General features: G+C 42.0%; 1 protein-coding gene across 1 annotated transcript in view; it reads left to right on the top strand.

Annotated features, from left to right (window-relative positions):
* Nucleotides 1–12,548, top strand: part of CPXM2 (carboxypeptidase X, M14 family member 2) — an 83,088-nt gene that overhangs the window by 60,792 nt on the left and 9,748 nt on the right. Inside the window, exons 8-12 of the mRNA XM_082225299.1 lie at nucleotides 2,064–2,187; nucleotides 4,453–4,649; nucleotides 6,453–6,632; nucleotides 6,960–7,257; nucleotides 11,720–11,859. Of these exons, the coding sequence (XP_082081425.1) occupies nucleotides 2,064–2,187; nucleotides 4,453–4,649; nucleotides 6,453–6,632; nucleotides 6,960–7,257; nucleotides 11,720–11,859 (939 nt within the window). The remainder of the gene's footprint in view (nucleotides 1–2,063; nucleotides 2,188–4,452; nucleotides 4,650–6,452; nucleotides 6,633–6,959; nucleotides 7,258–11,719; nucleotides 11,860–12,548) is intronic.

The following is a 12,548-nucleotide window of genomic DNA, read 5'->3' as shown; positions in this document are numbered from 1 at the left end:
CCCTCCTTCTTCGCCCCCTCACTGGGCTTTGAAACTGCGCGCGCGCGGGCTGTTCCGATTTCCATCGGCTCTGCCGGCGGGAAAGCTGGCTCAGGAATGTCTGGAATGCGTAACTCCTTCCAACGTTCCCCTCTCCCTTCCCGCCTCTCCAAGGCTCTTGCCTCCTGGCGCGCTCCAATGGTCAGCGCAGATTTGGTCAGCTGATCCATAGACACCGCCCTGGGGCTCCTGGCCAGCTCGTCTTTCACAGCTGAAGAAAGACCTTCTTCAAATAGCATCTGAATGGGTGCTGCCGATAAATCCCACCCCAATCTGTGAATCAGCATGGTAAATTCAGTCCAGTACTCACGGACAGATCTGCTTCCCTGCTTGCAAGCCATTAACTGTCTGCGCACCGCCCCTTCCTCAACGTCGCTGGAAAACATGATATCCATTGCACGAAAAAATTTCATAGTGTCCTTTAGGATATCGTTGTGCGTTGCCATCAGGGGTCGAACCCAGTCTCGCGCGCCCTTCTCAAGATGCCCAATTACAAAAGCAACTCGAGATTCCTCATCAGGGAACTCATCAAACTGGACATTCAGGGCATATTGCATTTCAGTCCTAAAGGCATGGTAATCCTTGGGGTCCCCCCCAAACTTCTGCACCAATCCTGGTACCTTTCTGGGGAACTGAGTGGTTCTCCCCTTCTTGTCTGCATCTTGAGCCCTCCTCTCCTCGAGCCTCGCCGTCTGCAGCGCCAGTTGGACCTCCAATGCTCGGCATCTTTCTTCCAAGCTTGGATCAGCTCCTCCCCCTGCTCCGGCTGGGTCGCTCATGATGCTTTCTCCTGCACAGGCAGCGTACAGAGACTGTCGGACTGCTATTAGGGGATGATTAGCTGCTTGTGCTTAAAATGGTGCCCCTTCAGAGTTTGTGCGGCCCCACAAACCTCTGTGTGTGACAGAGCTCCTCAGACATGTCTGCTCTAGTCACTGTTAGTGTCCGACAGTGGCTGTTTGCGGAAACGCCTCCAACAAAGAAGTTCCTTAACGGAAACACGTCTCCTGGACTCACGACGTGACAGCTTCCGACGAAGCATGGGTCTCCCTGCAATTGCTTCTGACACCTCCCCACTATTTTCACTGGACGTGTCTCTCACCCCTTTCTCCCCCCTGCTTCCTGCCTGCGCTGCTGCATCTCTCTCAGTATCCCTGGGATCCTCCTCCAGAGACCCCGCGCTCCCCCTGCTGGTCCCTGCTTTGGCTGTTGAGTCTCTCCCAGTCTCTGGGAGCCCTATCACCTCCTTTCCCTCTGAGGTCAGTTCCCTGACACTTCTTATTGGACTATTCCTCCCTTTTATATAATTATTCATTTTCATAGACATTAAACATAATCCTACACCAGAGGGCGATTTTTTAAATTGCATACTGCCTCAAGCTCTGGGGAACCCACACCCCTCTCAGATTAAGTTGAATTCCAGCTCCCATCAGCCTCAGCCAACATGGCTAATAATAATAATAATAATAATAATAATAATAATAATAATTTATTTATGCCCTGCCCATCTGGCTGAGTTTCCCCAGTCACTCTGGGCGGCTCCCAATCAAGTGTTAAAAACAATACAGCGTTATATATTAAAAACTTCCCTGAACAGGGCTGCCTTACGATGTCTTCTGAATGTCAGGTAGTTGTTTATCTCTTTGACATCTGATGGGAGAGCATTCCACAGGGCGGGCACCACTACCGAGGAGGCCCTCTGTCTGGTTCCCTGTAGCTTTGCTTCTCGCAATGAGGGAACCACCAGAAGGCCCTCGGCGCTGGATCTCAGTGTCCGGGCTGAACAATGGGGGTGGAGACGCTCCTTCAGGTATACAGGATATAGCCAAGGATGTTGGGCAACAGAGTCTCTCAGCATCTGTAGGGCTACTAGTTTCCCACCCCTGTCGAGTGCTATCTGTGATACTCATTGTCCCCACGTCTTACAACATGGAAACAATCATGGGGTGAGGTACACGCTTTTATCTATATCACACCTCTCGTTAATTTGTACAAATGTCTTTCTTTCTTTGATTATTTTACAGCTGATGAAAGTGGTGAATGAGATGTGTCCAAATATCACAAGAATTTACAATATTGGGAAAAGCCACCAAGGGCTAAAGCTGTATGCTGTTGAAATCTCAGACAACCCAGGAGAACACGAAGTTGGTTAGGACGATATATTCTGACCAGATAAAATCCCGGCTGGCGGACTGGTGGATGAAGTGGTTTAGAATGTTTAAATTTTTAACATTCCACATGTTTGCAGCACTTCGCAGTGGAGGCATGTGCCTACAAGCAGTCATGGTGTTGAGTACATGTGGGAGGAATTTTGATTATACTTCTTCTAATTAGAGAAGAAGAGGAGTATAAATAGAAGCCATCCAAAGAGTGGGATCAAACTCCTTTATGCTAATCATATATTCTTCTTTTGCAATGATAAAAAAATGGAGCCAACTTTAATGATGAAAAGTATGCACTGACAGTCATTGTCAGAATAGACAGCAAGAGCTAGAAGACAATCTGGTTAACGATTTCTGTATATCCGAGGGCCTTCTTAATGTTACACTTTTATGCTGCGTTGTCCCAACTGCGAGCTTCCCTCTAATTGCATATAGCAAATATGGGGCTACCAGATTTTGATCAGAACCATGGTGTTAAACACCACCCTACCAGGTTATGGTTCTGAGCCACCCCACCCCAATTTCTGCTTTTGATTGAAAACAGATCAGCATAGAAGGGCTATTTTTTTGAATAACATCATGTTTCGTTCTGCCTTTGAACAAAGGTATATCAAATATGTGAAAAGTAGTAATGTTGGTGTATTTGTCTCCTGTGTAGACAACAAATGTAGGTCAGTCCTGTAACAAGGAAATGACTTGTGGTTCCACTCTTGGAAGCAAAAGCATTTACCTGTGTTCTCTCTCCCAGCCTAGCCAAAACAGAATTACCATTGACAGGATTGATATTTCAAATATGGCTACACCAACTGATCCTAGCCTTTCCTTGCCCCTCCCAATATTTTTCATAGAGAACTTGTATCATCAGAGAGAGAGAGAGAAAAGAGAGAGATGATTGCTTAATGTGATTTTTTCAAGTTTAGCGCTCTGAACTGAGAAATTCTATTATATATGCACATACATATATTCATGAATATGGTTGACTTCATGGTTCGAGATAATCACATATTTTAATGAATTTTCTGTGCATATATGCAGACATACACACACACGCTGTATAAGGTAACTTGGCAGTTTTGTAGACTAATAAATAAAATCTAGATTATGAATGTTTGCTGGTCATATTGTACGCCAGGTATTAATGATAATGAGGTAGTTATTAGTTACCAAATTGTTAAGTGATGTAAGAAGAAAACATTTGCCCCAGTATTTGTGTACTTTGTGGTGGTTCAAATTGCATAATCATGTAGGGGGAATACATAAATGTGGAGAGAAAGAGTTTGTGGTCCTAGTCAGCAACAATTTTGACTGTGCAAGGCAGCAACACTGTCTGCCAATTGACTTACCAACAAACAGCCTTTAGCCTGTTCCTCCATGTGAAGAGCAGTGGAGGCTTTAGTGGGCTCAATTTTTACCACACAGAAATTTCCCTGTTTTGTGCATAGAGGTGGGTGAGAAACCTGATTCTGCTTGCATTTAAAGCTGAACCCACCTAATTTGCCCTTTGTGAAACAATATGCCAACCAAAACACAGCCAGCCTTTGAAATTTGCAATTCTCTGAATTTTGCAGTGCAGTCCTCTAGCCAAGTAATGTGTACAAAAGTGCACAGACCAAAAGTGTGCATAAAAATGCATATATTTAGGAAAATAACACACACAAAAAGCATCATATTGGGAGAAAATGTTTTGCAAAAAATTGCATATTGGGGACAAATGTATACAGCGACAATTCCATTAGAAGAAATTCGTGCTAATTTGCGCTGAAATTTGCAATAATAATCGCAAACTGATAGGGAAATATGGAGAACTGAGTTTAAGATTGAGAAAATGTGAAGCTGAGGGAAATCAAAATTGACAGATCTCTCCTTGTGCATTGGAAATAGCAGCTGATATATGTAATAAGGGATGACTCTGCTAAAGCTTATCTCCTGCTGTCCAAAGCGCAGGAGAGGGAATTAAAGAGACCCCTTTGCCTCCATTGCACATTTAGAGAAAAGTCACCGAGATACGCTTGGGAGATGATGTTTCCTTGGAAACATAGCTTTGCTGGTTATAAAACTATTAGGGACTGGATTTGTTTCTTGGCCATGAAGTTTCCTGCCCCTATCATATGGTATTGAAGAGGCATGAATGATATGCTGGAATATACCAAGTTTTGTCGTGTCTTCCTTCTGTGCCAAACCCTCCAAATCCCATTACCTTAGTTGGATTCTGTTTTTGGTGTGCTCACATCTTCCTTTGTTTTTTGAACAGGTGAGCCAGAATTTCGGTACATGGCAGGGGCTCATGGGAATGAGGTGCTGGGACGCGAGTTACTGCTTTTGTTAATGCAGTTTATGTGCCAGGAATATCTGGCTGGGAACCCACGTATTGTACGCCTCATTAAGGATACCAGAATCCACCTTCTTCCTTCAATCAACCCAGATGGATATGAAAAGGCCTACGAAGTGGTAAGGAAGAACTGCGCTGGGATGCAGCTGATCGATTAATAGAAAAGACACATGCTGCCTTTTGAGGCATAGAAACATGGGCATCGTAGAACTTTCAGTTGGAGTTTTGAGTCAGAAGATTGTTTCCTGCTGTTTGGTAGGATTACATGAAAAAAATTAAATAGAAGATATTAGAATAATACATACTGTATTTTTCACTCTATTAGACGCACTGGACGATTGGACGCACCTACTTTTTAGGGCAGGAAAACAAGAAATAAGAAAGGAACGCAAAGCATCCTGAGCTAAGAGGGAGCACTCCTCTATCTTCGCTCAGGAGGCTTTGCAGGGCTACCCCTGAAGCCAGGAGAGCAAGCGGGATCGGTGCACACCAATCCCTCTTGCCCTCCTGGCTTCAGCGAAAGCAAGCCTACTTGCTTTCCTCCCGCAAGAGCCGCACACTCTTTAAAGGGAGCGCAGCTCTTGGGGGCTTTTCTGGGAGGTGGGGGAAGGGACAGAGCCATGCACTATGGCATAAGCCAAGACAGCCAGCGGGATGGATCCTGCTCGCTGTCCTGGCTTCCTCTTTAGCCGCGCGCAGCCTCTCCCAGGCAAGGGGAGCCTTCATCCCTTTAAAGAGCATGCAGAGCATGTGTGCGGCTCTTGGGGGCTTTTCCCCGAGGAGGGAGAAGGGCAGCTCCACGCAGCTCTTTAAAGGGAGCGCTGACAGAGCCTCCCGTCTGCATTCGCTCCATAAGAAGCACACACATTTCCCCTTACTTTTTAGGAGGGGAAAAGTGCATCTTATAGAGCGAAAAATGTTGACACAGTTTCAAGAAGTATGAAATTATAGATACTACAAGAATACACGATAGTGGTCATAAACAGGGTTGAGTTGAAATGTTCCCCACCCTACCTTTCTTCATCCTGTTCATGGGCAGTCAAATACAATGCCATTCTGATAATGTTTTAAGGGAGTGCAATGCAGGGAAAAATACTGGCATCAGCACCTTACAATATTTGATAGGTGGCATGCAACAGAATTTGGTTAATGTTATATTATGACTTTATTTAAATAAGCAGAATGTGTGATTTCTGGTGCCAAATTTAGAACCCGAATTTCCAGCGTCATATTTTAAGGTAGAATGTCCACACCAAAATTCAGTTTTCAAAATACGAACACCCTGAAACTTTGAGAGACTTTGTTTCGGCTCTGATTTGATATTACCTCCTCGACTTGCCTTTCTTCCAGTAATTCACTTAATGTGACATCTTGATCAAAGCACCAACATTTCTTAAGACCTAAAAGTGCCTTGGTGGCATATTGTGCAATTTAAAAGAGTGGTCAGGAGAAGCAATAAAGAGTCTTTAGATAGATTTTTGCAGTTAAGTGATATTGAATTTATTTCTTCTCCTGCTTGTAATTAAGTTAATAACTGAAGCTGTATATAAACAATGCTTTATTGCACCAGAGTAATTTTTAAAAAAATTATGGCTCAGCACTGATTCTTTCTACAAATTAATTAGCGTTTTCTCTGAATATTATTCAGTTTCAGCTTTTATAAATCTCCACTCAGCAAACCACAATCTTTGGCCATAAGCCATGCAATGAGATACATTTTACAAAGGAATCAGGAGTGCCATAAAAATTGTTTTAGAAGGAATGTGAGCTTTCTAGAAAAGGGGAATACAACTTCATCACCAAGGTCCTGAAAATGCTGCACCTCTGCCATAATCGTAGGCATTCAGGAGACTTGTTTTATTACTATAAGAAAGGCACACAGAGTTTGTCACTATAACACAACCTAATCTAATTTGTTACAGGGTTCAGAATTAGGAGGCTGGTCTTTAGGAAGATGGACTCAAGATGGCATTGACATCAACAATAACTTCCCTGACTTAAATACTCTGCTTTGGGAATCTGAAGATCGTAAAAGGGTTATGAGAAAGGTCCCAAATCATCACATACCAATACCAGAATGGTACCTGTCTGAAAACGCTACAGTGAGTAGGATCAGTGCTACTGGGAAGGAAACTCACCTTCTGTGTTTGAAATGGCTTAAAGCAGGTCAAATGCGGCCATCCATGTTTCCCTATCTGGCCCTTGGGACTCTCTCCCATCCATTGCTCTCCCATTTACACCCCTCAATGGGCCAAGAAACTACAGTGTTTAAACTGGGACTACTTTCTTCTTCTGTAGATGTGCTAGAAATGGCTGCCATTTGTTTAAAAATGCCTTTGGTTTAAAAAATAAATAAATGTGGCAATTGTTCCAAGATGAGTTTCTCATACCTCTTGAACTGATTTTATTTTTCTTCCTTCACTTCCCAGGTAGCAGTTGAAACACGAGCGGTGATTGCCTGGATGGAGAAAAACCCTTTTGTGCTTGGTGGCAACTTACAAGGTGGAGAACTTGTTGTGGCCTACCCCTATGATATGGTCCGGTCGACGTGGAAAACCCAGGAGCACACGCCTACCCCAGATGACCATGTTTTTAGGTGGCTGGCATATTCTTATGCCTCCACCCATCGGCTGATGACAGACGCTCGCCGTAGAGTGTGCCATACGGAGGACTTCCAGAAGGAAGACGGGACCGTAAATGGAGCTTCATGGCATACTGTTGCAGGAAGTAAGTATCTGTAAAGCAGAACACCCCTAAACTTTCAAAAATAAAGAAGGCCGCCTGCACTATTTGTTCTACTACCTTAACTTAAATTGAATGGCTGTCATCCACCTACGCAGCGCAGAAACAATACTTTTCCTCTTTGTGTTTTACAATGCATCCTGGATTGATGCAGAGCTGTCAGATTTTCACCAAGGAGGTTTTGGTTTCTGTGCATACTACTCTGCCTTTATAGTGCAATGAATTTAAATGGTACCTGTCAAAGCGATTTAATAGAGTAGGGACTACGCATCTGTTTAAGCAACCGGCAATTGATATGAAACTAAGGGCTTGGCTACATGTTAACCGTGTGACTTGCAAGCCAGTCGCAAGGTTCATTCAAGGTGCGGGGGCTCATTTTCCATCACAACTGCCATGTAGAGAGGGTGATGTTTAATCCTTTTCTCCTTAACCACAATCCCAATGGAATCTTTCCCCCATTTGCAGTGGCAAATGCTGCAATTCTCTATAAAAAAAGGTCCCATTTGCGACAATGGCAAGTTGTTGATGTTTTTCAACCACTACTTATGGTGTGGGACTAATTTCCAACTGAATCATTGTGGGAGATGGAAGAGTCAAATCTCCCATCATTACTTGCTCCTGTCCTGATAGAAATCAAGGAGGAGGATGCACCTAGGATGATGATGATGATTTTTAAAAAGGTTTCCACATATGGCCGCAAACCTTGCAATTAATGTAATATATAGCTAAGCCCTAAAGTACCTAGTTGATAAGCCGTATATTCAGGGATCAGAAGCTATTTGCCTTAGGTGTACACTACTGCAGTTTATTTCTTCTCTAATTACAGTCGTACCTTGGAAGTTGAACAGAATCCGTTCTGGAAGTCTGTTTCGACTTCCAAAATGTTTAGAAACCAAATTGTGGCTTCTGATTGGCTGCAGGAAGTTCCTGCAGCCAATCAGAAGCCATGGAAGCCCCATCGGATGTTCGGGTTTCAAAAGAACATTCACAAACTAGAACAATCACTTCTGGGTTTGGGCCATTCGGGAGCCAAAACATCCGAGTTCCAGGGTGTTTGGGATCCAAGGTACAAGTGTATTATAGAATCATAGAACTTGTAGAGTTGGAAGGGACCCCGAGGGTCACCAATCTAAACCCTGCAATACAGGAATCTTTTGCCCATTATAATCTTGCCTTGCAGTGGAGGAATTTGGTGTTTAAAGCATTAAATGATATAACTAACACATACAAGTCTGGGAAGAAAACTTTCTTCTTGAAATCTGACAATACATTGAAAATCAGGCACCCAACAACTAGCTGCACATATGCACCTGCTTTTGCTATCAGTAAATAAATATTCAGTTATCTTATATTAAGAAAAGAATAATATATTGATGAATTCTAACTGCATCATCATTCTGGAAGGCATTTAATATATTTTGGGATATGAGCGGGAGAAGAATGCTTCTGTGTTGGGTATAAAGGCCTCTCCATCCCTTGTGCTCTCCTAGAGTGTCCTTGTGATGTACTCAGAGACCAGAAATGATCAGTCACATCCAACTTTCTTGTTTCCGCCTAACAGCGAAAGAGAGAAGAGACATTCTGTTATGCCTTTGCCTACAGATCAGTTGGGTACCCAATTAGAAGCACATGGGACTACTAACTGGCTTCCATGGATATTGTGTGCAAAGTAGAGGATTCGGGGTGGGCAAGATCTCAGTTGCTTTCAGAGCTCCTGCTTGAACATTTGCTTGGCATGAATTTCATCAAGATGAACCTTGGTAAAAACAAGCTAAAAACACCTCAAGCGAATTGTGTGTGTTGGGCACAGAGTAATGACTGGCTCCATAGCATTGTACCTTTAGCAGTAATAAGGATAACAGTTCCTGCAGTCCTTTTGTTGGCCTGTTTTGTTGCTACAAGCTGCGCTTTCACTGAACAAACAGTGTACAACTTGGAAGCTAATTTTATAATATTTGCATTGGACCACATGAAGTTAATCTTGGCCTGGACATAACGATTCACATGCCAGCATGCAGAATATTTCTTTTGCTGTCTGCAAAAACTCTTTGAACTCAGGAAATGGAGATAGTTTCATATGTTTGTGGTACAGCATAATTTTTTTTTGAATAAGTTGGCCCAATACATGTCCTATTCCCCCCCTCCCATACAATATCCATTTTAAATTCAGAATTGACTGCTTCATTAATTTATGACTTTCATTTTTTTAAGTGCTGTGCAAACTTGATAATGAATTGATCCAGTATGCTAGGGCTTTAACCACAAAAATAAGTACTACCTGGTTTCTTAGCAGCAATTATTGCTTTGGATTTAGTTCATCAAATTCATTTTTTACAGCTGTATTATACTCTGAGGTTTTTTTTTAATAATAATAATAATAATACTCATCCTAATGCAATGATAAGTTTTGGATCATTGTGTGATGATGATTCTCAAATATTGACTTAAAATTCCATCTACTTACTCTTGACATACAAGAGGAATTGTCTCAGATTAATGAACATAAAGTGGAATTAGCTAAAAGGTGTTAATTGAATGAGAGCAGCTTTTACACAGCATGTGTTCAATAAATATCTGACTCTATTACAGTACTTCGCAGAATTCCTGCTACATTTTACTTATGATCTTCTTAGCAGTAACGTTTATCCAAGCTGCCCATGCAGCTTGCTCTGACACTGGATCAGGTTTCCCAAACTTGGGTCTCCCTCTGTTTTGGACTACAGTACCCATCATCCCTGACCACTGGTCCTGCTAGGTAGGGATGATGGGAGTTGTAGTCCAAAACAGCTGGAAACTGAGGTTTGGGGAACCCTGCTCTAGATGTTGGTAGACTTCAACTCCCATCAGGTTGATCCAGGATGGTCAGGGATGATAGGGGATGTAGTCTAACAACACTGGGAGGGTCAGAGGTGCCCCATCTCTGGGTTAAAGAAAGGTAAAGGGACCCCTGACCATTAGGTGCAGCCATGACCGACTCTGGGGTTGCAGCGTTCATCTCGCTTTAGTGGCTGAGGGAGCTGGTGTACAGCTTCCGGGTCATGTGGCCAGCATGACTAAGCCGCTTCTGGCAAACCAGAGCAGTGCACGGAAACACTGTTTACCTTCCCGCCGGATCGGTACCTATTTATCTACTTGCACTTTGACATGCTTTCGAACTGCTAGGTTGGCAGGAGCAGGGAGCGAGCAATGGGAGCTTACCCCGTTGCAGGGATTCAAACTGCCAACCTTTTGATCGGCAAGTCCTAGGCTCTGTGATTTAACCCACAGCGCCACCCGCATCCCTATCTCCGGGTTAGGACAGTCTAAAAAACTGAATGAAACTTTGTAGATAAAGCATCTTTGGAAAAATATTAATTCAGACTGAGTAAAAATGTTTCTTACTCTTAATTGGGAAGGAGAAAAGCTTTAGCATAGCAGCAGAACCCGACACTGTGATATTTTAATCTTTCCCTATCGACAAGCTTAACATCTGCATTACATAATCCTCCTACAGAGAAACCAGAAGGTGTTTTCAGGCTCATTAAGTGCTCGGTAGCAGCTGTATAGTAATATTTTCCTGCCCCCCACCTTCTCTTTACTTAGTTCCATCCATGTTCCTCTATATTTGGTCATTATAAAGTAAATGAATTAAAACAATTAAAATTCATCTATAAGCTTAAAACTTGCCATATAATTTGAAATTCAGTTTGCTCACGAACAAAGTATTCCTATTCCTGGTAAGAAAAATAGAGACAAAACCACACACACACACACACACACACACACACACACACATATGCATGCAAAATCATCATAATAAATGAATTTCCCAGATATAGTAACAACTGTTTAAAGAATAGTACACATACCTTTGTCATCAACAATTTAGTTGCATTTTTGTGAATAATATTTATAAATTAATTTCAGTTTGACAGTAACAAGTGTTCTGCAACAATGTACTTTTTTTTTAACCAACCATTTAATATCCTGATGACCTGCAGACTAAGTTGTGGTGGCCTGACATTATCCTCTTTGGATGAGAAAGTAATAATATTTACAATTTAATCACATGCATGTCAAGACTTTTGAAACTGAAGACTTTTGTAACATTGCCATCTTAAAATTCATGACTTTCTAAAAAGTTCCTGGAAGTCCATCCAGATTCTGAAGCCCCAACAGAATACAAGGCCAGGCTAAATTTCAAGATGTCTGTTATATTTTTAAAAATGAATATAAATCTTCATGTTTTACTGCCAGAATGTTTTATGAGTTCATTTTAATTAAATTATTGATATCATTACAAAATGCATGCATTTCCATAAAAGCTTTTTTATCGAATCTATTTTAACACAACTATTAGGGAAATTTAATTATTTAAAATGATTGTGTCTGGTTCCTAGATTAAATAAAAGCTGTATTTTATTTTTTATTACATTATTTTTATTTGTTCTTTTCATTGCATTGACAGGTATAAATGACTTCAGCTACCTACATACAAATTGTTTTGAACTATCCATATATGTTGGCTGTGATAAATATCCCCACGAAAGTGAATTACCTGAAGAGTGGGAAAATAACAGGGAGTCCCTTATTGTTTTCATGGAGCAGGTATGAAATAAGAACACTTGGGCTGATTCAAATCTAGATCTGTTCCAAGTGAATTCCTTTTCTTTAATTGGGGTGTTTTACATCTGGTTACCACAGCTCACTGTTTTCTATTACTTGCCTATAAGATTATCAAGGGGAGAGCAGAATGCAAAGTCTTTCCAAAGACACAGGCAGTTGAGTCAAAATCTGGGTCAGGCTCCACTAACAGAAAGGTATACATCTGGCACATCATGTTCCGAAAAGTCAAAACAAATCACTTCCCTGGGGCCTGCCCCGTGAAACTTGAGGTTGTGTCCAGTGATGTGCAAATGGAGCTCCACTCATGCAATGGGAATTCCACTTCCTCTCCACCCCCGGCGTGTCCCCAGAATCAGCTTCGGAGCATATTTAGAAGGTGTTCAGAGGCTGCAGGGGTGAAGAGGAAGTTACATTGCACAAGCAGAAATCTGATACGTGAGCAAGATGGCAGCACTGGATCCAAGACTTAGAGCTTTCAACGTTGCTTTTGAAAAACATGGGTCACCATTTCCCTATCTTAGAACAGAAATAACTGCAATATAGTATTGGTAATGTATGTGTCTCTTTCTGAGAGAAGTAGACATAGACATACATACATGTCAGAAATAGACATACGTACATGTTGCCATCTCCATGAATCTCATGCCACCAGAACATGTTTCTAAATGTAA

The sequence above is a fragment of the Podarcis vaucheri genome (genome assembly GCF_965113315.1).
Source record: "Podarcis vaucheri genome assembly, chromosome: 5".
NCBI lineage: Eukaryota > Metazoa > Chordata > Lepidosauria > Squamata > Lacertidae > Podarcis > Podarcis vaucheri.
This window is presented reverse-complemented; position numbering and strand designations above follow the sequence as displayed.